Genomic DNA, 27,751 nt, shown 5'->3' on the forward strand with positions numbered 1-27,751 from the left:
CTTCACAAATTCTTGTGTGTAGCAACAGAGTGACAACTTTAATCTCTTCAAAAGCTGCTTCTTCAGAATGGTGTTTGGTTCTTCTATTGATCTAATTCTTTTCGCCAAAAATGACCTCAAGCGGTGACCTGCCCTGATAAGATATGCTGACTTGTTCTATGTGCTAACAATGCATAGTTAGATTAAAATAAAACTAAGAAAAACTTAGAGCCCCAGGGTAATCACCAACTCCAATAAAACTAAGGCTTCTCAAGCAGTGCAATGTTCCTAGTCCTTAAAGAGGGTAAACCTAATCAGTCTTCCTAACAGTTTTTTTTTCTGCTATGATCATTTGCAACAAATAGTATTTGTCTCTCTTGCCAGCTGCATCTTTTCAATTATTACTACTGTTACTTGTTCTTGTCAATATATAGCAGCAGTATTCCTGCCTTTCCCTCTAATAGTGTATTTGTATTTCAGGGAGTTGATTCACTTGCTCACTCACCTTTCTGAAGCTCTGCATGAAGCACAACTTAAACTCATACTGGTCATCCCTCCTGCAGTTGCAGCAGGGTGAGTATTCCTATTTAGATGGCAGGTTCTAGGTGAGAAATACTTTCTTGTCTGATAAACAGTAAGTTCAAAGCTTTGCTTAAAGCTGTGCAGTTTAAAAGAAAAAGAAGTTATTTGGGTTTGATTGGTAGTCCTTTCTGCATGCGTGTTGCACTGAATAGTCATGGTAGCTATGTGCACTCATATATACCTCTTAATTTTTGGTGTGATAGAGGAGCCAACATGAAGAGGTGCCATGCTGGACCTTGTTCTCCCCCACACTCCAGCTGGGGTGTCATGAGAACAGAGTAGAGGGGCAGAATCCTCTCCCTTGACCTGCTGGCCACACTTCCCTTGGTGCAGCCCAGGATATGGTTAGTTTTCCCTGCTGCAAGTGCACAGTTGGCTAACAATTGCATAGTTGGCAATGTGAGCTTATTTTTTCCCCCCCAAGTTTCCTTTCTTCCTTCAAGCTGTTCAGCAACCTTATGCCTGCATATGAAAACTCAGTAATGTAAGTCAAACAGAGAAACATTGTTAGGTACTTTTTCAAATGAGAGTCAGTAGGCAGCTAACAAAAAATATGACAATTTCTTATTTTCCTCACCTTGGGCTGTACAGGAGTATGGATAGGCTCACAGCCAATACAGATTATGACAGTTTAACAGCACAGTTTCAGGACAGTGTTGTACAGCCTCCTAAATTTCTTGCAGGCTGTCACATCTTTCAGCGTACATTCATTTTCCAAGTGCCAAAAAGGCTGAGAAAATTGAATGCCTGAGCAGTCTGGTAAATGTTGGTTCTGTGGTTGGACAGCTGGCTCTGCAATGACCTCAAGTTTTTGTTGAGTTTTATGAGGAGGTCCTATAGCATGTTGGGGAAATAAAGCGTTTCTGCTTACAGCTATCTGTGCAGACTTAAATGCATCTGTCTGAAAAGATTCAGGGATGCTGTAGTAGGTGACTAAAAGGTTGTCTGTGTGCTGAGATCACTTAGCATCTGCCCTATAACTGTGGTGTCACCTCTTCTGTAGGTTAATATTGTAACCCCATCCAAACCAATTCCTGAATATAGGGGCTTCCTACCATCTTAGGACTGTAAGCCCAGAACAATATCTACCTAATTTTGTTCTTCAGTAGTTGCCTGAAACGTGATTGCAGTTTATTTTCTGTAAAGTAAGTACTCGAGGGTATTTCTTATTTCTTTATATTTATCTCTGTCGCATACTATAACTGATTTATATCCTTACAAGAAGTAGCTAATTTATTGCAAAAATCCCTTTGCTTCCGTGTGGGGCTGGCCACCCAGTTTTGATAGGTAGAGAGAGAGAAACAATGTGTTGAAGACTGTGGCAAAAGAAAACAATAAATTCCACATAAATTGGTGAAGTAGACTGTTTTGTAAAATATTATCTGTGCCGAGCCCTTTACTTAAAGGCCTAGCTGCATTTTGAGGACATTCCTTTGTATCCCTCAAGCATCTATGCTTTTACCTTGGCTCTGGATTAATCCTCCAATTTCTTGCAGATTTCTCTGGAAAATTGTGGACTGGTATGCCTTTGCATAACATGGCTTTTCAGTGGTGCTGACAAGTACTTTGAGTTTCTTCTGATTTGGTTAAATCAAAAATAATGCAAAATTATTATGTCTTATCTCCTGTCTGTCATTTATTCCAATCTTTCATGCTGCCCTCTTATGTCCTACATCTCATCCCAATTGATAGTTACGTTAAAAAGTAATTTTCTGTTGCTAATAATTTTAGTCTATTACAGGTAAAGCAAAAGAGAACATTTTAAAACATTTTTCTAAAATGCCTTATCAGTCACTGCATCACACAGATGCTTTTTAAAATGCTAATGCATGCTCTGGTAGAATTTAAGTAATTGCTATAAACAGTGTTCACATTTGAAGTGCATTTGTGCTTTTGGTGGTAGGGAGAAAGTGGAGAATAGCACAAAGCTCAACATTCCTGTTCATTGTTATACCTGTTGATGATACCAAGGTCAGCCAGAGGGACTTAAATCTGTTTTGTGTCTGTCAGTCATGTGGGGCTCTACAGTCTGTTTTTTCTAAATCCCTAAACAGGAGTTGAAGCCTCTATAAAACCTCTGTTTTCTTAAATATGTTTTGCCTGGACCAGAATTTGCATTTTTAAGGTAACTGTCTTTCAGGACTATTTCTCTGTTGAACACCACACTGAGGTTTGGATCTTGTGTTGTCATTGCTGCCTCCTGCTGTCCTGCATATTGACACAACAGTGAGGTCACAGTTCTGAAACCTTTCTGAACTGGGGTTATAGGGGTGCACTATTTGAGCTGGAAAGAGAAGCTTATCAGAAGTGCAGTTTTTAACCTGAAATGAGTTTTACACGCCTGTTCCTAAATGGCCTGTTTGTAGAGGAGCTGTGAGAACTAACAGCTGTAATCTATATAGAAGAATCTGAAAGTCTCATTCCTCTAAACCAATTATATATATCTTTATGCATTCCTAAAGCTTTTGGGATTTATCCATAAACCTTTATGGCCCAGGAGAATTCAATAATCACATTCTTTTCAATCAGTAATCTTACATAAGCAACCTGTCTGTGTCTTCCATGTATGTGTTCTTTACTGCATTAACTAGAAAAGACACTTGAAGTTTTTGAGTAAATAGGTTGTTGCAAATAGATTTATAACTTACAGAAACATCTTAAAACATTCACAATGTCCATGTATGCTTTAAGGCTTAGAAATATATTGGATTTAATGATATCAGTAATCTGAATTCTGAAATTTTCTTTCTACTTTACTTGACTTTTTGGATAGCAGCTGTACTTGAAAATATTTGATATATAGGATACAAGGCTTGAACTAAAAAGTGCCTGCTACTGTGTATTAAATATCTTGTGTCTTGAAACTCACTTTGTGTTTTTACATTTCCACATGGTTGAAAGTGTGTTTAATGCATCTAACATTCTTTAGTTTTTGGAATCACTGTAGACTATTCATCAAAAACACTGCTAAAGGCATGGAAGTAAGTACCATCAAGAATCAAATAATATATCAGAGTTCAGCAGCTGGCAATAGACTGATAAAGGAGACATGAGCGGTATGTGGAGTATCCTACCCAACTGGGATGTTAGGAGCTGAAACATTGTCCCTTTTGTGTTCTACCCTGATTAAAATTTAAAGAGCATAGTCAAATGTAAGCAGTTTATTTAGGAATTTGTAATTTAGACTCTTTTGATATGCATTAAGATCAAAGCAGTCTGTCAGCAAATGCTATCTAAAAGGAGACACTTAAGAGCTAAAAATACTAGTTTGCTGAGGGAAAACCCGTCTGGAAAATGCAGCGCTGCACATGAGATCGAGTGTGGGATGCAGGAAGAAAACATGTTGGATCATCTGTTTTCCTTCTCAAATTCAACTTTTGCAAGAAAAAATAAGTGAGACTGATCCTTTACTGAACCTTGCTTTAGTAACTGAAGGTTCCAGTGGTGCCTTTGGATTTTGGTTTGCTTGTAAAATGTTCTGGACTAAAACTTCACTCTCTTTAAATCCACACATTTTTATAGCTTTTCACAACATTAACCAGAGACAGTTGAGCTGGCCTAATCGAGAGTAATCAAGAGTTGGGAATGTGTTTGGATGCTGATTGGGAGGCAGGAACCTCTCTAGCAAGCATTCTGTCACAGGGAATGCATGTAGAGCTCCCATGGTGAGAAACAGAGATTGTGTTTTCATCCACCCGATGTCTAGGAATTGCATGGTTTTCCTGCAAATGCAAATGATTTGCAAGAGAGAGGAACAGCAGGAGCCAAAGCTGTTCTTCATGAAGTGTGTGTGTGTGTAATTCTCCCTTGTGGATTGGAGTCTTGCAGTTGCAGGAGTCTGAAGAGGCATGCAAGGATCACAGTGGTGTGTAAGTGGTTGCTAGAGCAGATGATTTGCTGAAGACTTCTGGTCTATCTTTCAAGAGAATGTCTCAAAAATTTAGAATTTTACTGCTTTTGCAATGCATGGACATTGATGCCTGTATAAACCCAGGACATATGGGTACCATTTCTATAAGGTCAGTGGGTAGCCAGGCATATTCTGTCCGTTGCTGATGGTAACACCATTGGTCCTACTAATCCTGGGCTTGATTAAACTCCTGCCTTAAATATATGCAATTCAGTGTTTTATTGTACTGCAGAAAGATGTGTAGATGTTTTTATGCTGATTTCACAAGCCTCTTTCCAAATAGGGTAGCTGTGCTGGAGTGAACTACAGTTATGCCTAAATATGCACTTGCATAGTGATGTGGGGGAGAAAAATAAGTATGATCTTATAAGTCATAGGCATTGGGTTGGTTATTTTTTTTCTCTGTATTTAAATTCTTTATCATATTAGGGACATATTCTCAAAGCAAAAAGTGAGACTTTGTATAGTAACTCTTTTCTGTCTGCAAGTAAATTGAATTTAATCTACTAGATTATTGCATGTTTTGTCCAGGTTCACCAACCATTTTATCCAATGTGTTTCCCAATTACTTTCAAGAAAACAATGAGTAAATAAAATTAACTTTATTTACATAAGCTATCATTGGAGGGAGCATCAGTAATGTTCCCGTTTCTTGCTGTCCTGAGAAAGAAGAAAGACAAAAAGTTCCTGGAAACTATAGGTACGGTGTTGTCTTCACAGCGATTCTCAGTCTATCCATGGTTGCATAACCATTGCCTTCCTGGCATTTGTAATTCATTACAGACTTTAGACATATGATATAAATATGTCAAGTCTCATATACACTCATTAAAAGCTGTTCATTTTGTTAAAATGAACAGTGTTAAATAACTCTGTATTTATGTTGTTAGTGATTGCTTTCCTTGGACTTTTATCATCCCCGGTAGTATAATCCTTTGGACAAAGTAGAAATAAAAATGGCATTGGTTGTGTCACTTCATAATATAATACTATACTCTTTATTGACATTTTGATGGTTAGGGTATGCACTAGGCAGTTTGTCCTGTGTGATTGATATCCTTTTAACACACCTCTCTTCAGGCTACAAGACAGCATCTGCTCCTTGAATAACAGATGATTCTTTATCTCTTGATGTTGTACAGAATCTGTAAATGAGAGAAAGTAAACTGTGAAGTAAACAAGAAAAAAAAAAAAGAGTAAACTCAGGTGCTGAGGTGAGAGGCTGCACAGTCAGTGTGATGTGTGGTGGAGTAGTCTAGTGTGCTGCCCAGGAAGGTTTCCTGAACTGGAAAGCCCTGAGGGAACTCCATGAGCTGGTGTATTAGTTGAGGAATATCCATGAGTCCAAGAGAGAAATGGATTGCAGGAATCATACCCTACCTTCCCTGGTAGAGACCTTTTAGGCAAACAGGGCACATGACACAGAAGATTCCCCTCATCTTTCCACCTGACTGAACGTGTGACTTAAGGGATAGAGGGCAAGGGTAACAAGTTCCTGCCTGTTGCAGCAGTTGCCTCTCCTCTGTCATATCCCCACTTTGTCATTATTAAGAGTTTTAGAAGTACAGATGTAGCTAGTGCTGCATTTTTGAAAAGAAATACCAAGAATCTGCTGAAAAATCTCTCAAACTTTGGAGCTTTGTAGGCATCAATCATAATTAAAATGCATGGAAGACAGTGTTAGAAAGAGATTGGCTCAGTCGTTGAAGAAGCCTCAGGTAACACAAAGTAGCTTTATACTTTAGTAATTTTATCAAGTGTAGCATAATAATAACTAGATATGTCAAACATTGATCCTTGATTTAAGTAATTGTATGCAAAATAGCTGCTGTTCTTAGCTGTGTTTTAATGACATGCCTGCCAGTACAAAGCAGAGGTCAGTGAGCAAGATGGTTTCATTCAGCTTTGTGGGACATGGTGTTGGGGATTATTGGTAAGAGTGAAGCACATTGTAAACAAACCACTGGAGCTATTGCTGTCCTCATGACATTCTAAAAAAATCCTATTATTGGCAAATTGCATACAGTTTAGCTAGAATAATTTGTTATCTCCTGGTTAGTTTCTGATAGCATATATCAAAGCAGTATTTAAATTAAAACCAAACATGTTTCTCCCTGATAAAAGGTACACTTAACCTCACAGCTTCTAGAAAAATTTCTGTCTTTATTGACTTCTTGAGATGCACAGCTGTAGTGCAGCTACTTTCATTTTAAAGCTACAGGAACCCAAACCACTTTCTCTCTTCAAATATTTGAACATAATGTATGTTCTTGTCTCATCAAGATACTGCCAGCATCTCCAAGTTTGGATTTCTTATTTGCATATGTAAGGAAAAAAAAATCTACAGCTTCTGTTCCTATTACTTAAAACTTCTATAGGTATGTATTATCAGTATTTTCCAGCACTAAACTGTCACTTCTTCAAAATTAACATTTTAGCTACTCAGTTTATTCTTTATTCTTGCTTCAAAACATTGTGGATGTGAAATGCTGTCTTAGGTATCTTCAAAATTAACATTTTAGCTACTCAGTTTATTCTTTATTCTTGCTGCAAAACATTGTGGATGTGAAATACCGTCTTGGGTATCTTCAGCCTTTTCTTTGTAGAGCTGCTGTGCAATGAAAATTACCAGAATCTGTGCAGTCTTCATTACTGCTACCCAGTAGCAGTCAATACCAACGTAGTTGTGCTACACTGCCTCTTGGAAAGACTGGCAGGAGGGCAGAAGTCTCGTCCCTCCTCCTACTTTGTGCTGTCATTCTCTTTTCTGCCTTTTCTATAAATATACAAACATGTTCGACTGGAAAGTAGGAAGAGCACACAATGAATAACTGCTCATTGACCTCACACTTCCTCAGCCTAATGGATGCTGCAATTGGCCAGTGTTTTGCATATGTGATAAAGGAAATAGGTGCTTTGGTCTTTTAGAAACTGATTATGAACAGATACTTGTAATCTTATTTTTATGTCAGTAATCTGTCATCTTTAGAAGTTGCTGCAGATTCAATTGCCTTGCCACAACTTTGTGTATACAGAAGGATATATTAATTGGTTTACTATTCCTGTGTATATATACACATTGTTTTCCTTAGAAGTATTTCTAGCGAGTAGCAGTTCTGATGTAGAATATGCAAGTAAACAGCAGGGTAATTTTTATGATAATGTATGGTAAACAAATTCAATGAAATATAAGCAGCTTCTAACATGTGTCTGTTTTGGAGCGAAATGGGAACTGTCACTTACTTTTAACATCATTTTCAGGAGGGACTGTGTGGGACAGAATGTAGAGCCTTGAACTTTTGGTAAGTAAAGAATGCCAGGGATCAAACCAGCAGGAAACATATTGTTTCAGATGATGTTTCCAATTATCAGATTATGTCAAATAACAGTATGTTAGAAAACCAACTTTGTAGAATACTGTTTATTAAGTAGGATTCTGCTTTACCAATACATACACTTAAAATTATGAAAAGTTAAAATATTTGTGAGAAACCTGGTCATAGTAATCTTATTTTGTTGGAATCGCTAATACTTTGCTTAATTTTTCTGAGTTTTCCACATGTCTAATCTTACTTTTCCTTCCAATTTGAGTAATTAGGTCACAGAAAAGCAAGCAGTTCTAAAAATGATAAGTGTGTATTTATTGTAGAGTTAGTAAGGATATAGCAAATATCCTCTGCATGCTTGCTGTTGCTGATAAGGAAGTTTGATGCTGGAAGACAATCTCTTTGCACAATCAGTATACAGAAAATGGGACTTGGGAGGGAAAATCTGAAAGCTAACCATGCACAGTTTCATATTTGTTGTACCTAGTTGGTAATAACACTTTGGCCTCCATTGTCCATCTTCCTGTGAGTATCCAAAAAAAAGGAGACTGTCAGGAATATGGAGAGTGCAGTTACATGTCGAGATTTTTTTTATCGGGCTCTGTGCATGAAATTCAGCACTCAAGAAGTCACAGAAATCACTCTTAAGAGGGCTGTCTAGGCTAACTGTCTGGTGTAGTCATTTTTATTGCATGTTAGAGAACCTGTATAATGTGTTTGATTTGGATCACAAGATATAGCTTGAGGTATGAGTTTATACTGAGGGGAACAGAAAAGTCAGTAGGAAATTATTAGTCTACTTCTGAGTAAGTTACTGGAGCAAGTTTAATAATGTCCTCAAATTATGGTGATGCTATTAAATCCTGCTCAGAATTGTGCTGCTAGGCTCATGTTTTTCCCCGTATAAAGGCTCAAAGTATAGGTCTGTCAGTTGCATCTCTTTTTAAAGTGAATTCTGTTAGCTACAGTCAATCTAGATGCTTGTTAATGGCTCTAAACTACACGTTTCCCTTGCTGATGGCTTCCCCGGTTTTGCTACTGTTTGTTGGGCTGCCAGCTCAGTACAGTGTGGCTCGGACTGCAGCCATGAGATGTCCCTGCATTTTGCATAGATTGAGAAAGGCCTCAAGAGGAACAAATCTATTCTTAGAACTGGCTCTTTTAAAGACTATACCTTACAATATAAAATCAGTGCAACGAAGGTCTGACTCTACTGGCATCTTCTGAAGCAAGTGCACACATCTGGTTTTGAATTCCCACTAGGGAGAATCATTATAATAATCTGCAGGTCAGCTAACAACGGTCAGAAGAAAGGGTCGAATGTGTTCCTCTACATATCTGTCATTTGTAGCTCTACCAATTCTGAGCCAGCTGGTATAGAGCAATTACTACATAAGTTTCAGTATTAAGTTGGAAAACTTTCCAAGGAAACAAAGAGAAGAAAAATGGTGAGCATTTTATGCAAGGAGGAATTAAGGCTACATTTGGTGTGTTAGAGTTTTTAAATTAGGCTCATATGCTCCAGAGTACAAGCTTGTTTTGCGTGATGTTCTGCTGTTGGAGCATGGCTTGCCTGGGCATTAAGCCCTGGCATGAAAGGCACTAGAATAGTCTGTAAATTAGGAGAAGCAAATGGTGACACAGTGGATGTTCATTTGTGCATAGTCCTTCTTAAATGGCTCCTAGGAAGAGACTGAAGCAATGTAACGGAAACAGTACGAAAGGAGACCTGTTAACCTTGCCAGAAATGGAACTGGGAACACAAGAAGTGTCAAAATTAAGTTTTTCTTCTTTGGTAGTCAGATTGTCTGGTTTTGTCAAATGTATATTTCTTACAGTGACTTCTGAGTTTTAGATAACTGTATTTTTCAAGTAACTTAAGAATTTGTAAGTGACAGGTCTGCCAGCATGCTTCAGCTCTGAGGACAGCAGTTTTCAGGCTTATTTGTCCCTAGCCGTCTGCTGAGATTTCATGCTTTCTTTTTGGGACATATATTGCTTGGCATGTTTCCCCTTCTTGACTTCTGTTACTGGTTTAAACCAGATGGGCCACAGGTAATTAGTTTGGCTTCGTGAAAACTATGTAGGCTACTCCATGGCAAGAACAGATCCTGTGCTTCTCCCTATTTGGAGAGCAAGGACTGCAAAGGCAACAGCTGGGAGGGGATGTGTGTATTAAAGAAGAGTGCCAACCCTTAATGTTCTGCAAAACATTCATTAGGTACAGAGATAGCATTCTGCTTCCTGATAAAAATATAGCAAGTTTTCACTTGTCAGTGTTAAAATTCACAGTCCCCCAGTGATATGAAACTCATGAAAGAACCACTCCCCAGGTTTTTGTGTTGTGAGTCTGTAGCACTCAGTTATGATTTTCTTGCTTGTCAAGCTGTCTGTGTTTTGTTGGTTTTAAAATACCTATCTTAATCTTTCCTCTGTGAGAATTTGGTAAAGAGATTTTTGCCATTGAGAAAATCTGAACACAGTCAGTAATGTGATTTGTGCTTTTGGTAGAGATGTTTGTGTATTTTAAGTTGTGATTTTTTTCTGTGGACAAGGGACAGATAGCCCTTATGCTCTGAAGGCATCTGTGTGTCAACATTGCTATATTGAAATAAGTGCACCAGACAAAGAGATTGCACAAGTAGGGTTGCAGGGTTTTACTTCTGAATTTAAGCTACTATTCAGAATGGTAGTAGAGTATAGTATTGGAAGGTGCAAATAATAATAAAAAAAGTCCAAATAAACTATAACTACATTACTTTTACTAGAAGTAAACTCTTCAAATCTACAAATGAATGGACATCAGAACTCCCAGACTACCTATACCTTTAGAAAGTTCTCCCTTATATCTAGCCCAGGTTTGCTAAAGCAGTTATCTTGGGGATATTTAGACTGCTCCAACTCATTACAAATGAACTACTAAACTGTTGTGTATTTCCATTAAAGTTCTCCTTTTTCATTTGCTCATTCTTTTATAATTTGCGTCTCTTGGGATGATGTGTTTCTGACTTATTAACAATAAGGTGTCCTTTCATATTCTGTAAGGAAAATGTGATTTGGAGATGTTAAGATGTGCTTCAGATGGGAGGGGAGGGAACCTCCAGCTTTTGTTTCTGTCTTCATCTGTTGCAGCACTTTAGTGTGTGAAACTGGGAGAGTGTTCTCTGAGTAGAACTAGATGAATAATCATGAATGGAAGAGTGTATGTGACCAGAGGTGATTGCACTGGTTTTATGGAATAACTTTTTAGTTTGATTTTTAATTCTACTTCAAGAGGAATAAGACTTTTGTACGAAGATTGTTAAATACATAAAAAACTGGGGAGGAGAAATTTATACTAACTTGGCATTTGTGTTATTTGTTTTTTCCTGAAATTGACTGAACTTAACACTGTTGTTGAATGGGTATTTTTTGGTTTGAAATGTACAGTCCCTGATTTGACATATTGATCTGGGTTTGTAGGCCACAAGATCAGATGCTATGTTTAGATCATGCTTCACCTCTTGCAACATTTTGTCCTTAGAAAGGAGTTAGAGAAAAAGAAATCCATGTTTCGAAGGCTGGTGAAGATACTTGAATTTACAGTAAGCATGTGCATTTTCTGAAATGCCTGAGTAACGTGCATCTCTGCAAAGGCCTTGATCTGTTGTCTGGGTGGGAGGGAGGTCAGAGATGGAGAACATGCTGTGCTTTTTACCATCTCCATTTAGCTGCATGGAATCCATCCCCAAGTATGTAGTAAATCTGCTTTTGTCTACCTGAGGATCTCTCTTTTGTTGTTTAAACATTCAGTATGGTCATGTTCTTTTGACAGCTGCTGTAATTATTGTTCATGGCTTTGAGCAGCAGTATTGTTTCAAGATCCTGTTGCTGACTTGGCTGCTTCATACAGTGCTGTTGTAGTCTGACCTTAATTCTGTTTTCAGCCTGATTTCTGAGGTAACAAGGTGTCTGTAAGCTTTCTCTCTTACATTTTTCATCTCTCTGCTAAAGCTTCTTTGGCATTTCACCAGTTTCAAGCCAGTTTCAAATTGACATAGGCATAGAATTTTAATTGTTAGGTTCCTGTTTCTTCATGAAAATATGTAGCTGGACAGATGAAGATAGGAAATAATGTTTTTTCCCCAAGACCTAGCTGTAAGAAGGCATTGTAAATGAAACATCTATAGGACACCAGAAATCCAGTTGCAAAACATCCATGGAAACTGGGATCCATGTAGAATTGTTTTCTGAGTACTGATAGTGGAAAATTACTTCAGTGAGCTGTCATCCTGAGAGTTTTGAAAAACCTAAAATGAGAAAGGGTAGTTACAAAACTGTTGAGGATTTTTTCGGAAAAGGGAATGGTTTCAGATTGAAGTTGGTTATGCATTTGACTGTTGCATTATCAATGCCTATGCCTTGTGATGAACAAGGTAAACATTTAGCTCTTTCTTCTGTTTTCTATAGAACAGACTTCGTACAGGAAGAAACAGTGAATTTTTATTCAGTGATTGTGCATTAAGTGAATTTAGTGGTCTGTGTTCATAAAATGCAGTAGCAATATACTGTAATGTATCTGCAACAAGCTATGAAAACCAATACTATCTCGTGGTGAAGGAAGATCTGCAAACAGTTGCTTTACAGAAAATTATACATGACAAAAAAATTAAGTCATTACTGAGAGGCTGACTTCTGAAATAGAATCATAGTGGAAACAGAAAATCAATCAGTTTTCCGTTATGAAGGCTATTCAAAGATGAGGATACGGGGAACTACTTTTTTATAAAGGAGGGCAGAGGTGAAGTAACCCTGCAAGAATGCAGTTTGAACTTGCAGGGAATAGCAGTCAGTTAAAAGACCTTTCTTATTTCATTTTGAGAGTAATTGTAGTGAGACAAGAAGTAGTTAAGAATGTAGATTCATTTGAAAGTAAATGAAAGCAGCTTTCATTGTTGAAGAATTTTTTCCAGTCTTTCAATATGAAAGGCTACCAACTCAAAACCTTGTGAAACTATTTATCAGTAAAGCATTAATGGGAATTTTGATACATGTGACTGTGTGTAATTTGGAAGATTTGGTAATAAACCTTCTAGGCTGTGAAACAAACCACCCTGCAGTTATTTTAGACATGAAAAGATAGAACAGTAAAAAGAGACTGTGGAATTCTAAGCTGTGTATATGAAAATACCAAGGAAAAACAGGTGGTTTTTTCTAAGTCTATGATGTCGTCTCGATAGTAGGGATTTTTTTTATATACATGTGGCAGTGTGCCATTGGGAAATGTTGATAAATTCTCAGGAATGTGTGCAAATAAGACTTATGCTCTCAGGGGAATCATTGTTCTGTGAGTTCTGCCAGGTTGCCATTGCTCTCTTACTTGAAGGGGAGAACTTGTAAAGATTATGTTGTATTTCTTAGGCTTTTTATGGGAAGGATTTCATGGATGCTATGTAAGGCAGCTTCTTTATTGTTTGTTAAAAGGAAAATACATCACAGAATAAAAAATGTCCACTTATGGTAAAATAGCAATGAACAGGAAGGGAAGATTCTCATTTTTTCTTTGCAGTGTGTTTTTGTTCTTCCACCCCCTTTCTGCACACCCAGAAGTCCCATGCCCTGTTTTTTATCCTTAGTGTTAATCATTTCCCTGCACTGATAATTTTTACTTGTAGAAATTTTTGTAGAGATTTTGTTGAAAGCCACCTCATGTATGGTGCCTTATCCCTTAAATGTTGAGCAGGAGTGACAGACACTTTTCAGATTAATTCCAGATATGTATTTTTACAGGGTTAAGTCCATATTTCTTACACTTTTCAATAAATACTTTAAAATGCCATAAAGAATAGATACTGTATCCATTAGAAAGTCTTGTTGGTGCAAGGAATTTAAGTGAGTATTTACATTTGACTGGTATTTTATTAATATAGTCCTACAGATTTTTCTAGAAAACAGAAAATTGAAAAATATGGGATAAATATCACTCCATATTAACAGTTATTTCAAACCAGAAAGAAGAAAAAATAGAGTTTCATTTCTTTGAGAGATGCTTTTCCTCTTCAATACCAAGGAAAACACATTCACCATGAAGTGTTAGTTTAAAATATTAATTATATAAGATAGAGGATACAATTTGATTTTCCTTTTAATGTGGAATTTTATATCATACTCGTTACCGTTGTCTGAGCATTTTCAAGCCACTCTTTAAGTGACAGGAGTGATACCTGTCACACCTTTGATGCCTTTTCTTATGGAAATTTATTTATGCGCTTCATACTTTCTATTGGTATAGTCTTGCTTAGGTATTTCCCCTGCTTAAATGTGCTTGCCAGGCAAATAAACCACATACCCTGTATTGAAAGTAGACCATGAAGTGTAAGATGAATTTTTGGATCCTGAATTGTCAATCAGAAAAGTAGGTTGAGTGATGACTCAAATCTGAACACTTCCTAGTTTTGCATCTGGTTTTTACCAGAGCATTTATCAGTGCCAGAGAAGCTCTTTCATGAAAACATGGGAAGCATATTGGATAAAGAAGACATAAAAATACAATATAATGCCTGGTTGCATAGGTTGAGACATGATATTGCACTGCCACATTGAAACTGCTTTGAAAGGAGCTAAAAACCCCAGTGCTTTCTCAGTAATAGTGCAAACCAAACCTGTAACTGAGGCATTGCCTGAGTAAGTTTAAGGCCTACTTAATAGTAAAAAACGCTCAAGTATCTCAGATTAAAAAAAAAAAAAGGTCCTTTTTAATAGTGTAAGGCAATGGTTTGCAGCGATCTTAGAAAAATCAGTCTTGTCCTTTTGTCTTTCTTCCCAGCGTCTGTTTCACTGGGGTATGCATTGAGGAACAGGCTTGGTTGTAGACACAAATTACATAGTTCAGTTTTTCAGTTGATTATAATTCACATTCATGTATTTTGTTCAATCCAAATTACTGAAAACCGCCAGGGAGGCTGAATAGCAATAGTTGATACTAGCAGGAATGCCAGGGAATTTCAACCCTGTGAGTATATCCATAGCTGAAGCTGGTTTCATCCCAGTGCTCTGCACTCCAATAGGGTCAGGAGTGTCACCGAACCCATCACTCGTGTGGCCTCCCCAGTTCCCCTGCACCATAGAACAGTGCTGCCCCAGGGAGGGAGTCCTGGCATGCGACAGTCTAGGGAGCTGAAGCTCCACGGCTGGGGATTGAGGGGCTGGGGCCACCTGGGGCATCCTTTCTCCATCCTGTCTTCATTCCTTCACCTCTCCTCCATCATTATCCTTCTCCCAGCTCTGGGAGGGTTTCAGGATCTTGGGAGAAGAGTTTGGGTCTGGTTTTGCAAACGGGCTGGGGGGAGCCCTGACTTGCTCAAGACCAGTGGAAGTTTTAAGAGCAGATTTGCAGAGCAAACTCTCACCTCTCCTGCAGTGTCTCTTAATCTTCTTTATAAAGTTTTAAAATTAAACAAACCATGTTAAAAAAACAATCCCAAGTGAAAGTGGAGTCTGTCCGAGTTTAGCAGACTGGAAATATTCAGCAAACTGGCTAAGTTATGCCGAGTTGTCTCCAAGATGGTAGGGTTTACGCTCTAATGTTTTAGCAAACTAGGGTAACTTTAAATACAGGCTCTTTTTTTGGTCTTTATGGAGGTTTAGGTTGGAATTTTATGCGAAGGTTCTTCACCCACAGGGTGGTTGAGAACACGCTCCCCGGGGAAGTGGTCACAGCACCAAGCCTGACAGAGTTCAAGACATTTGGACAATGCTGTCAAGTATACAGGGAGATTGTCGGGGCTGTCTTGTGCAGGGCCAGGTGTTGGACTTGATAATCCTTGAGGGTCCCTTCCAACTTAACACATTTGATGATTCTATGTGTATTATACAGAGCTAATAAATGATGATGAAGCTTCTGCCACTTCACTGACTATTTTGGAAATGGTATTCAAAGTCTGGAAGAATGACAAGCTTTTGGCTTAGACTTGGAAAGTATTACTTTCATGGACTTTGCATATTCTCTGCCAAGTCTCCTGACCTTCCGTACTGGATTTGTCAACAAAGTAGTCAGTAGAACATACCTGCACTTGAGTTAAGTTTACATAAATATCAGAATGATTGGAAAACCTCCAATTTGAAGTGTAATAGCTGTCGAAAAAATATTTAGGTTTTATCCTTGAGTGGCAGTTTTCTTGACTCAGAACGATTCTAAAGGCATGAATCAGATAGTCCTGGTTTTCTTCCAGTGGAGTTTCCCAAAGTGCTTGGCTAGAGCAGAGTTGTCTGGTGGTACTCATGGAACTGGTGAGTGGTGCTTCTTTTTTTGAAGAGTGATACTGTTTTAACACTGTACGTTAATGGACAAAGTGTATTCATTGCTGCTGGGTTTGTTCCAAGTTGGAAATTTGTGGCCCTTGCCACTCAGATGGCATTCCTTTGTAGCAGAAGTAGTCGAGTTACAAAATTGCTTTGGAGAAAATTATGGCAATATCCAGTTTAACCTGTGGGTTTCTTCTTAAGTTACACATGCAAATTTCATTAAAGTGCTACCCGGCTAAATCTATAAAGCAATCCAACTTGCCCTAATATCTAATACACATTATAATTACTTTTTATGTTTTTCCCTTCAGGAGTAATCACAATCAATTTACTGAAAATGTGTTTTTCTGGAGTTTGCGTTGGGAAATTGCTTTGCCTACAGACATCCAAGTTTCCATGGCATTATTTCAAAGATTTATTTATTATTTTAATTCTTGTAGAACAACTGTAGTTTGCAATTGCAGTACATCACAAGCAGATAACTATAAAAAACCTGAGGTCCACCAGTAGGTTCCAGAAGTGAAGATTTTTTTTTTTTTTTAATTTGTTACAACCCTTCAAGGAAAAGAATGGGATTTCTCCTTCTTGGGACCAATATATCACTGGTTCTGAAAATCTGACAGGCATGTTATGTGATTTAATCTGCCCTACTTTGTAACCTGCATTTTGTTCACCTCATTCCTTATGCAGTGGAACACAAAGTGTCCTTGTGAACTGATAAATGGACACTGTTATGCCCTGCTGATCCATGCAGCATATTGTTGGATGTAGAATTTGCATACTGATCCAAAAGGGACAAAGGTCAAAATATGTGATTTTTCTGTTTATTACTTGCATCTGTCACTGAGCATCTTTTTGGTTTTTACATTTAAGATGGAACGTGAGTGGTTTTAAAAGCATACCTTGCCTAGACAAGGCTTGGCTTCTAATTTCTAGATCAAGTAGCAGTTTCTGACATTATTGGGAAAGTCTGGATTCTCTAGTCTCTCTCCTCTACTCTCTAGTGGAATCTTGTACAATCCTATAAGTCTGCCTCTTAAATGGCAAAGATGCATCACAGAATGTGGAGGTGTTAAATTATGGTTTTCCCCTTTTCTTTTCTTTTGCAATGTCTCCATATGTACGCTGCTGTCCCACATTATTTGGGACAATATCCTGCTTCTCTACCCATTTGTCTCATGTTAACATGCTTCAGAGTCCTCTGGTTGAGGACAGGGTTCTTCTGGCAGTAGCTTCTCCATATTAGTCCAGTCCCATCTTTGCAATGTGATTAAGGATGCTTTATGTTGCCTGCTGTACTCTTTGTGCTGCTATTTTGAAATTACAAATTCCCTTTGAAAGAGACTCAATGTTTTCAGGCAACTTGTGTGAATTCATTATTTCTATCTTGAATGATTGAAGAAAGTCAATAACCTCTCTGAGTCCAAAAAAGACAAAATATACACCCCCTCACCCATGAAAATAAGGTAAATATTAATCCAGGTCTATATTTTGTAAATCAAGAGTAAGCAAGAAAAGGGGGGAAGAATGATTTTCCATATTTCACACCAGGATATACTGAAGGCATAACTAGACTTTTGTCTAGAAAAGTTCGTGGAATGGATTTCTTCTGCCCAAAGAAAGAAATGGTTTTGTCTAAAGAAAACAGGTTTTCTTTTTTAAGTACGGTATAAACTGAAATTGTTCTTTTTCAGGTTAATAAAAAAATTACTTTTGGTTTATATTTTTCTATTAACAGCTGCACCCATCCATTTATTTAAGTCTGCCTGAGAGAACTTAGTTTTCTAAGTGTCAAAACCAGTTCAACAGCCCAAGCAATTAAAGGTTTTGTAGAAGCTTTTAGAGTTCAATTGATTGCTACCTAAGGCAATTTGATTAGTCCACAGCCCTTCTAATCACTATTGTAGCCATGCTGGAAATGCTTATTTGGTAAAAATATGCTGTGGAAGTTTGATTCTTCTCACTGGCCACCTACATAGCATTGATTTTTTATTTTTCTTAGTTGTTTATTACAAAAATGGCACTGAAATACATATTTTATTTTTTTGTTTGCCACCTCAGAATGAAAGATTTTTCCTATGTGATCAAATGGTATGAAACCCAAAGGAGAGAATAAGCCTGGTTATTGTAGTAATTTATCTCTTCCTGTTTCTGTTTCTTTCTTTCTTGTTCTGAAAGGACTAACCAGCCGGGAATGTTCACAAAGAAAGAATTCGATCAGTTGGCCTCAGCAGTAGATAGCTTCAGTCTCATGACATACGACTATTCAGCACCACATCGGTAAGACTCCACCTGACATCAGAAAGATCACTGAAGGAGCTGAGTCCTACTTAGGTCTGTTAAATCTACTGTGCAAGTTCATTTCTTTCTAGTAAAGTGGATAGTGCTTTACTGGTATGATAGGAAAGTTCTGGATTAGTAATTAAAATAGATGGTTTTTCCAGAAGTTGATAACTCAGTACATTTTCAACAGCAGTTTGTGTCTGGGGTTTGGATATTATGAAATACTTTGTACTCCAGCTAAAAAGGCATCCTTTTAAAAGGATAACCTGACACTTACTCTTATACAGGACAGGTTCTTTTGTTTTTTTAGCACAGTTCTGAAGGATAGGTACAGTAATGATCTACTAATAATAACATTGTCAAACAAATTAGCTTTAAGCAACTGATACTTCATTTGTCTTTAAATGTTGCCAGCACCATGACTCTGCTGTATTAGCATGTTGAGTTTTAATGGCGCAGATATCATGAAGGCTTTGAGGCAGATAATTAGTAGGGAGTAGCAGATGTTGATATTTGTAAGACTGGGATGTGCTCTTCCTGTTACCATGCTAGTGAGGGCCTTTTATCATGTTAATGTTTGAGGGAGAGCCTGCTCTCCTCTCCAGTGAGGTAGGAATGGAATGAGCACAATATCTTGACGTTACATACATGACAATTCAGTTACTCTGTATATTGCGGCTATAGTCTTTTTCTTCATGTAGCTTTTTGTTAGGTACTTTGTAGGGTTTTTCCCATAAATAAGTGTTACACTATCATTGAAACTTGTCTTGCTTACCAATCATGAATTTTATAGCTCCTTCTGCAAGTAAATGGTAGATTTTGCCCCAGTTTATTTTGCCAGTTTGCAGTAAAAACATTGAGAAAAAAACTGAAGTCATAGAGAGTACTGAGTTATGGTGTAGGCATTGTGCAAGCCCCAGTAACAATGTGCTAGAGGGAAACCATTTCTTACCCCTAGGAAGGAATTCTGTGTCCCTTCACCCTAGAATTGAATCAAAAAGTCAAGAGTGGAGCAATCATGTTTTGTGTATCAGCACTTCAAGCTACTGAAGCATGTGCATTTAATCTTGATAGAATTGTAGGTTCGTCTTCACTGATTTTCATGTGCCATAATTTGCTCTTTAAAATTACATTGGTCAAAAAGAGAAGGTTAAGTATGAACACTTACTTTTTCTGACAACCTGTTTGATTTTTGCTGACTTTGGCAGACCTGGTCCGAATTCCCCTCTTCCCTGGGTACGAGCTTGTGTTGAAGTACTGGATCCTGATTCAAAATGGAGGAATAAAATACTTTTAGGACTGAATTTCTATGGCATGGACTATTCTGCTATGGGAACCTCTGGGGAGCCAATCCTTGGCAGCAGGTATGACTTCTCTGGATAGTAAGTACCTTCTGTATGATATATTCTCACAAAAATTAGAAATTCACAAGTATTCTAGTTTAGAAATATGGATGAGTTAGCAACACAGAAATGGCAAAAATGATGAATCTGAACAGGCAATAGTAGCTCACCTGTTACGAGTAAGGCGTGTAACTTCTGTTCCCTGTAAGGAAATGCAGATAGATGGCACAGTTATCCTGTCAGAACTCTTATGCAAAAACGGTTTGTGTAGTTTTCCCTCTTTCCTGCTTGTACATACAGGTTGCCATCTTTGTGTTGAAAGTGTTCTGCTGTATTCTCTTATGCTCAGTATCATTTTGGGGCTTCCTGCAGTTGTCCTAATGATTCTCTCTTTCAGCTGCTGAAGTTGTTACCTGTTACTTTGAAATTTGATACTGGTTTCCAACAGCAATATGCCACCAAGTTTCTTTTTGGTAGAAAAAGCTGCAATAAGCTCACCTGGAGACAAAAAAAATCTATAACAAGATAAAGGGAAATATTCCAAAGCCAGCTTGAAATTTTATATTGATTCTCAGAGGCAAATGATTGTTTTTAGTTTTGGGTGATAACCACCTGTAATAACAATGAGCTTTGCAGAAATACAGTCAGGGTATGGTACATCCAGCCAGTAGAAAAAACAAGAAAAACTCAGTGAATTTGACAGGAAAATCAGGTTTGTTCAGAAATTTGTTATTAAATTATAAAATAGAGTGAAGACAAGTAGAAAAAAACCTAAGGCACACAAGGTGACTGTTCTCACTTTCACAGGTTACTAAGTTCATTACCCCATTATATTTGTATGTAATAACAAATTGCTGTTTTGACATTGAAATACTGTCTGAAGTAGACTGTGTAAGGTAAGGTTGAATTTCTTTGTGTCCATGCCTACAGTTACACAAACACTCTGTTATCACTGCACCTGCTTCTGCTGTCTTCCTGCTTCTCCATTGCTCTTTGCAGCAGTATAATACTGTAGACTCAGTTTTCTTCCAGTGCTGATCTCTGAATCTGACTGGATAACAGAAAAGAGGAAAAATAAAGCCATTGTTTGCAGTGAAAGGTATTTAGCAAGCATTCCAGATTGACTTCTGTAAAGTTAGTGGTGGTGGTTAGGCAGGAAGAATACTCAATAGTCAGAGCATTGTTGATTTACAGTCCTAATTATACAAGCTCAGCAAAAATATGTAGCTTTACTGTAATATTTACAGCTCCTTTTGCAAGTGGAGTGTAGCACTATCTAGCAGAATAAAAGGATCTTGCTTTTTTCTGAACTGCAACTTTTGAAATTAAGTTTCCACTTGAAAAACACTGTGCACTGGGATGGCATCTACTTTTCATAGATTCTTCTGGACTATATTATAATAATAATTCATACCTTTTAATTAATGGCAAAAATATCCTAGCCAAGAGTGATGTATGACTAAGTTTTACTGAAAGAGGCTATTTACCTGTATGTAGGACACTGGTGCACAGTATGGTTCTGTTACCATATTCTTCACTGACAGATCATGAGATTGTGTTTTCCAGATATTTACCAGAAACAAGGTTCTGCACAAAGTCTTTAAGAGGCTTTGAATTTATACATAAAATACATCAATTTTCCCTTTGCTGTGTTACCTGTTGGTTAATGGTTATGCTTATTTTTCCAGAAATATAGCTCTAAGCATCCACAGTTGAATACATCATATAGTAATGTAAAAGTAGAATAGATTCAAGGTAAAATACCTTTAAAATAGGCCAAACTTCTGACGCAAAGAAAACAGAAAAAAAGGGGATTTTAATGTAAAATAAGCTTTCTGCCAGTTAATTGGTATCAGGCCGTTTGTAAGGAAGTCTTTTGACCTGCAAAAAGTGCTGAAGGATTGATTCATTTCACTTTTAGGGCACTGTCCATATGTTTCAGTGATAGTGAAGCTGAGCTGAAGTACTGGTATTAAAATTAATTCAAAGTCTATTCAGTTAAGTGCATTTTGGTGTGTGTCAGCTTCTTTGTTGTAGATTTCTGCTCAAGTTTTTGCATATGAAATTTATTGCAAGTACAAGTCTTCAGCATGTCAGTGCTCCTTGGCACACAGTAAGGTGCACAATTTCTTGTTGAAACATATATATTGGAATCTGGTCCTCTTTAAGAAGAGATATGGAGAACTACAAGATTCAGTGGCAAACTGTACTCTCACGTTGTTTGATGTCAGTGTATTATGCGCCTTAATTGATTATTAGTAAAGTATGAGCACAGAATTGCATGCAGGATGCAGAAATCTATGCTGCTCTTGTGTTTATGTTTTTCTTTAGGGTAGGAGTTATGTGATGGAAAGAGATGCTGAACATAGGTAGATTTCATTCGCTACATTTTTTTTTCAGTCCAGAAATTCATAAAATAATTTACAGTAGAACTCCTATTTGCATAACATATTATTTAGCAGTGTTTTTTTATTGCAGAATGTAATCTAAAGGTAGAAGTACTTGCAAAGATATACAGCCTTTCCATGTTGTATCCTGTTTCTGTCATACACACCATGAGAAGTAAAAGGTATATATGTATATGCTTGCATGGATATATGTCTATCTAGATATATCTCAAGATTAAATGAAATGAAAGCAATTTTTCTCCTACAGCAGCACAACGTAGTTTGTCCTTGGGTGTTGTTACAATAGGAATTACAATTTATATTTGCAGCAACAATTTGTTTCTTAAAACTCAGTCACGGCTATCACTTATTAATACAATGAGTCAATCACAGAGATTACAACACTTTCTGGTGCTTTAATCAACCAAGTACTGTTTGGTTAGCTGCAGGGAAGCTTCATTCCTGTGTATATTTCATTGTGACATAATTTTTATAAAATCCTAAGCTGAAAATAAAGGTGGTCTGTTTGTGATTCTCCAAATCACCTGTAGTGCTTCTAGCAATGTTTTCTGCCCTCTGGCTGTCAAGAATCAGGTGTCTGAATTGTTAAGATGCAGAGATGCAGTCATTCTAACTTTCCACTGTATTAAAATCCTGTCAGAGCATAATCATCTGGTGCTGCTGACTTGATTTTCTAGTGATCACCTTGTTCCAGCATGTCCTCTGTTGATACTGTGACCTGACACTATTTCCTCCTCACCTCACAAGTCTATGTCTTGGGTAAAAAAATTTTTGGTGTACTCTGAAGCTTAAGAAATGGGTTGGTCTTTCTGAGAGATCTTTACCTTTGAGTCCTTTCTGAGACCTGCAGTAGGTCAGCAAGCCTCTCAATCTCACGAGCTTCTGACTTCCAATGTACTTTTTCTGCCTTTAGCTATCTGTTCTGCAGACTCTCTCTTAATCATTGAGACATTACATTCCAGTTGCAGTTTTGTTTTGCCTTCTCATGGGAGGTTACACAGCAGTATAAGGGTGTTTTTCATTCCATGCCATCTAAAATCTATATCCATTATGATCCAGGCCAAAAGGGAACTGATAAACTTCATTGCTAGCTGTGAATTAAAAGCAATGTAAATTAAAGGCTGTCATGTGGCAATGGTGTCACTTTCGTTTAATACATCAAAATTCTTTATTGAGCACCTCCCTGCTAAGTTTCATGTGATAATGTCATTTTGTATAGTGTTGAGAGAGGGAAGATACAATTTCTACTGTTTCACCTGGCTCTGTGTAAATTTGGAATATATTCTGCATTCAAGCCGCTTTTGTTCCAAATGTGGCCATTAAAAATAGATGTGTGAATAACTCCATTATTTTGAAACAATGCTGTGTGTTCTTGCCTTTTATTTCAAGTAATCTGAAAAAGGAATTTTATGTTAATTTTAAACATTTAAGAAGATTGATATAATAAATTTCCAGCTGAAGCAAGGGAGAAACTGATTTTACAATGCATTGTGCTGTTCAGAGATAGAAAATAAAATGACTTGCAAGCTATGTGAGGATGTAGAGTTCTACTGAGAATTTCATTGGCTGCTTGTCATTCTGTAAATACCACATAAAATGTGGTACTTAGAAACAGTTAGAGGTGAACTTTTTCTCTGAATTATAATGGCAGTGTCTTTATAAGCAGCAGTTTAAGATTTGGGCCAACTGTGACTCCGGATTTTGTCTTACAGAAGTTAGCAAAAAGCTTGTGCCAGGACCTCTTTTACTTTTGAAGCTGCAAAGCTTTTACAACATTTCTCTTCATGCTGTAATTCTCTCAGGATTTCTATTACTTCCCTGTCTGCCAGGATTCTGTATCCTGATTGAATCTATTTTCTTCATGGGATTTTGGGGAGATACTCATATTTCAAATAAACCAGTGTACCCATTAGCTTTGTAGGACTGAACAGCTTGACCTGTTGTCCACCTCTCCTCTTTACTGAAAAAACTGCTAAGCTATTTCTTCTTAAATTGTACTGCTGGGCCAGATGGTAAAATCCTGGCAATGATAGGAGGAAGTCACAATTGGGCCGGGAATCAGAAATTATTTCTGTATTACAGATGTCTAAATATTTCAGGAGTGTTTCAAAAGTTTTATTCTATCAAATTCCGTCTGGAATACTCTGGTATGTGTCTCTTCCATGATATATCTGTCCCTCCCTCCCTCCTTCCCTCCCTTTAGGAATGGAAGGTGACAATGAGCTGTTAGCTGAAAGTGTAAGACTAGTTAATTCATGTAAGGTAGATAGAACATCTTACGAAGTAAAATTATCGTCATATTTCAGCTCATCCAAATTCACCTTGTGATGATAAATAAAAAAGCTGCTGTAACTGTTTTCAATGTAAAACACATTCTTATTTCTTTTGAAATGAGGGAAAGGTGGCTTTTGTTTATTAGGCAAATGCTTGGTTCTCAAGTTCAGTTGTACAATGGCATTGGCTGTGGGGGAGTGTGTATATCTCAGTGAATCTGCTTTAAAAAACTGGCCAGTTGTGATGTACATTTTAAATGGTGGGCATATTACCGTGAAATGTGCTGTTCTCTGTCTCCCATGGAGGTTTTTAATAGTAAACTTGCTACAGGCAATATTTAGGCAGTTAAATATTGAAAAAAATAATAAGAATATAGTTCTTTACTCTCTTGTTGTTTTACTCCAACTATTAGCGTGATGAAATTTGGAAAAACAGTTCTGTAATTTAAAACTAAGAGCCAGAAACTTTTATTGTAAGGTAAACTTACTAATGTGCCTAGATTTGCGTGTGGTTGTTTGTGCCCAGTGTAAAGTGAAAGAAACTTGTTGCTTTGGTAGCCTTATTTGGGCTTGTGAGATCAGTAATGGTGGGCCTGAAGGCAGTCCTAGCTCTGATTGAACCTCTTCAAATACGTGATGATTAACAAAGAATACAGCATAGATATCCATGTGTGTATCCAGATCACTCCACAATGAATCCCTTGCTCCCATTGCTCCATCCTCTCTCATGCTCAGTGCTGAAATTAATCATTCATTTTGCCTGGTGTTGGCTGTCCCTCACGAGATACTCCTTGTGGAGTTCCATAGCAATTCAGTTGGGAATGAGTGTAAAAAGGGCCTCCTGAAAATGCTTGGTGACTTCATACCTAGAGCTGGGTCAATGCACGGTGCTCCCTTGTTGGACTGTGTGCAGTATGGATTCCTCTGGGAATCTATGGATTCTGAAGGCATGGCACCCTCTTTTGGAGCCAAAAGAGTGTGAAGCCTGGGTGAAGCTGACCAACCACACTGGGACCTACCCACCACTGACATGGCTCCATAGGCTAAAGTGTTGGCACCAGACAGCTGGATATATTTCCCTCTTGTTTCTTAACAGGGAGAGTTTTTTACCTTTTCCCAATGGAAAACAAACAAACAAACCCCAAAACCAAAACAAACAAAACCCCAAAAACAAAGAAACCCACCAAAAACAAACAAACAAAAAAAACCCCCAAAACAACCCCAAACAGATCCTGAAGTTTTAGATTGATTGCCTATTCTCTTTACGAGAAAACTAGCAGTAGTGAGATCATTTGTATTTTGTTCAAGGAGGTGCATTGTTTGATGTGTAGTGTATGGTTGAGGTTTTATTAGCAGACATGCTTTTCTTTTAAAAACAAGTAGTTTGGAGTTTCTCTGATCTTAAACTGATTTTTCAGTCCCCATTATCTAATTTTAACATTAATCTGTTCAGTGAATTGAATTGCCATGATTGTTGGGGAAGTAGACACAATTAAAATCAAGTTTCTATATAAATTTCTATAAGCCTATTGAAACTGATCTGAATATCATCAGCATAGATTTAAAAGTTGAAATTAACTTTCTTGGTAACTCAGATGTAATTTCAGTTGGTTGAATTTATAGGAAGATAACTATATACTCCTTCATTTGATAAAGAGCACCATTTCCAAAGCTTTATTTAGCAAGCTCTGAAACGTAAAGTAATCCCTGAGAAAGCACAGCTCTTTGCTTTTTTCTTTATTTGTGAAGTTATGTCTTAATTACTTGACTATGTGCATGCTGTCAAGCTGACTGCCACAAAAGTGGTGCTGGGGACCCAGTGTTTACAATGAGTCTTTGGGGCTTTTTCCTTTGACGTGACTCTAGTCTGGTCCTATGAGCTGGAACTCATTAGAAGTTTGAGTGCTGCTCCAGTTGTCTCAGCCAACAAAAGGATCCATTTTATGCACTCTGAGGCTGCTCCACGGTGCAGACTAAAGCATGGTGCTAGTTTTTATTGTAAGAGTTCCATCCTGATGTGAGCTGGGAGTTTGATATAGGCAGAATCACACAACCTAAATGCTTCCTTTCATTTTGACACAACGCTTTTTAACAGTACAATGAAAAAATAAAATAAAGTTACAAAACATTATTCTTTGTACATGGCAGTGAAAAAATTTCTCTAAAAATAATATTACATTCCTCAAGACTTTTTTTTTTGTGCACAGTTCTTTCAGAGGGCAAGAATAAATGTGCGTGTATATTGCAATTCCAGAGAAAAGTAGCAATCACAGCAGCAAAGTATTCAGAGTGATCAAATTACCAACAGGACGACTCAATAACCAAGTGAAGAGCCAGTGTGGAAATATATAAGATTTAGGAATAGCTTTGAAGCCTTGAAGTAATACTTACAGGAAATAGTAATGGAGCATATAGCTATACAGTCTTTGAAGTAATAGAAGTGCAAATGTGTTCCACAACATTAACAGCTTTTGATTTGTGCAAACAGCTTGTTTGTACTTGGAATTATACAGCAGATGATTGAATAAGGTTTCTGGTGATAACATTCAGTAGTGGTACAATATCCAATAAATTTTTACTTTATGATTTTATGAGCTATTTCAGTATATTAGTAATGCCAGCAAACAGAGTGGGGTTTTTCCACCCTAAATTAATTCATGCCCACATTAGGAAAATGGATCTAAAAATGTTGAGTAATAACTTTTACCTAAAATAAGTTTTTGGATTTTGGGCTCTAAAAATAGGAGGGTTGCATTTCAGAATGTTGCTGGAATGCAGTGTTGTTCATGGCTAAAATGGAAATCCAGGCAGACTTTTATACTATGTCTACTAAAAATACAATATTATGAAAATTATTACAAATTAGTTATTGGGAAATTAAATGAAATTTACAAGATTATGCCCAAAATATATCTACACATCCTAAATATATGGCTTAATTACTATGTATACCCATATAGTTCACCATTTCTTGCAGTTTTATGTGTGTAATTTTCGTGTTTAAACCAAATGTTGGTTTTGTTACACCATTTTAGAAAGAAACTGTCTTTGAAGAAAGTAAAAATCTCTCCCTATACTATATCTTTGTAAACCTTTTGCAAGTAGCTTCTGCCTTTGATTATTTACCTGTCCTTAAAGTTTGGGAGGAAGAAGAAAATGCCTCTACAGTGGTATTTCCTGTAAAGTTCAAGGTAACTGCACTGCCTGTCTTAGAGCAGGTACATCCTCGTCACTGCTTGTGAGTGAGCAGGTAAGAGGGTTAAAGAGGAGACTCTAAGTTTTGTGACCCAGTTTGTGTGAGATTGGGGATAGTTCTACTCTCAGCCTCTAATACAGCATGAGGGTGTGGATGGCAGATGGTGTC

At 37.4% G+C, this 27,751-nt stretch overlaps 1 protein-coding gene across 5 annotated transcripts in view; it reads left to right on the forward strand.

Moving 5' to 3' along the window:
• CHID1 (chitinase domain containing 1) overlaps nt 1-27,751 on the forward strand; it is a 100,482-nt gene that overhangs the window by 17,513 nt on the left and 55,218 nt on the right. For 4 of the 5 annotated variants that reach the window (XM_066187752.1, XM_066187753.1, XM_066187751.1 and 1 more), the window contains exons 9-11: nt 460-552; nt 18,259-18,360; nt 19,572-19,727. In XM_066187752.1, the coding sequence (XP_066043849.1) occupies nt 460-552; nt 18,259-18,360; nt 19,572-19,727 (351 nt within the window). The remainder of the gene's footprint in view (nt 1-459; nt 553-18,258; nt 18,361-19,571; nt 19,728-27,751) is intronic. The other variant, XM_066187755.1, reaches the window with a different exon arrangement.

The sequence above is a fragment of the Chamaea fasciata genome, unplaced genomic scaffold, assembly GCF_029207755.1.
Source record: "Chamaea fasciata isolate MVZ Bird 193981 ecotype frontalis unplaced genomic scaffold, bChaFas1.0.hap1 SCAF_7, whole genome shotgun sequence".
Taxonomy (NCBI): Eukaryota; Metazoa; Chordata; class Aves; order Passeriformes; family Sylviidae; genus Chamaea; species Chamaea fasciata.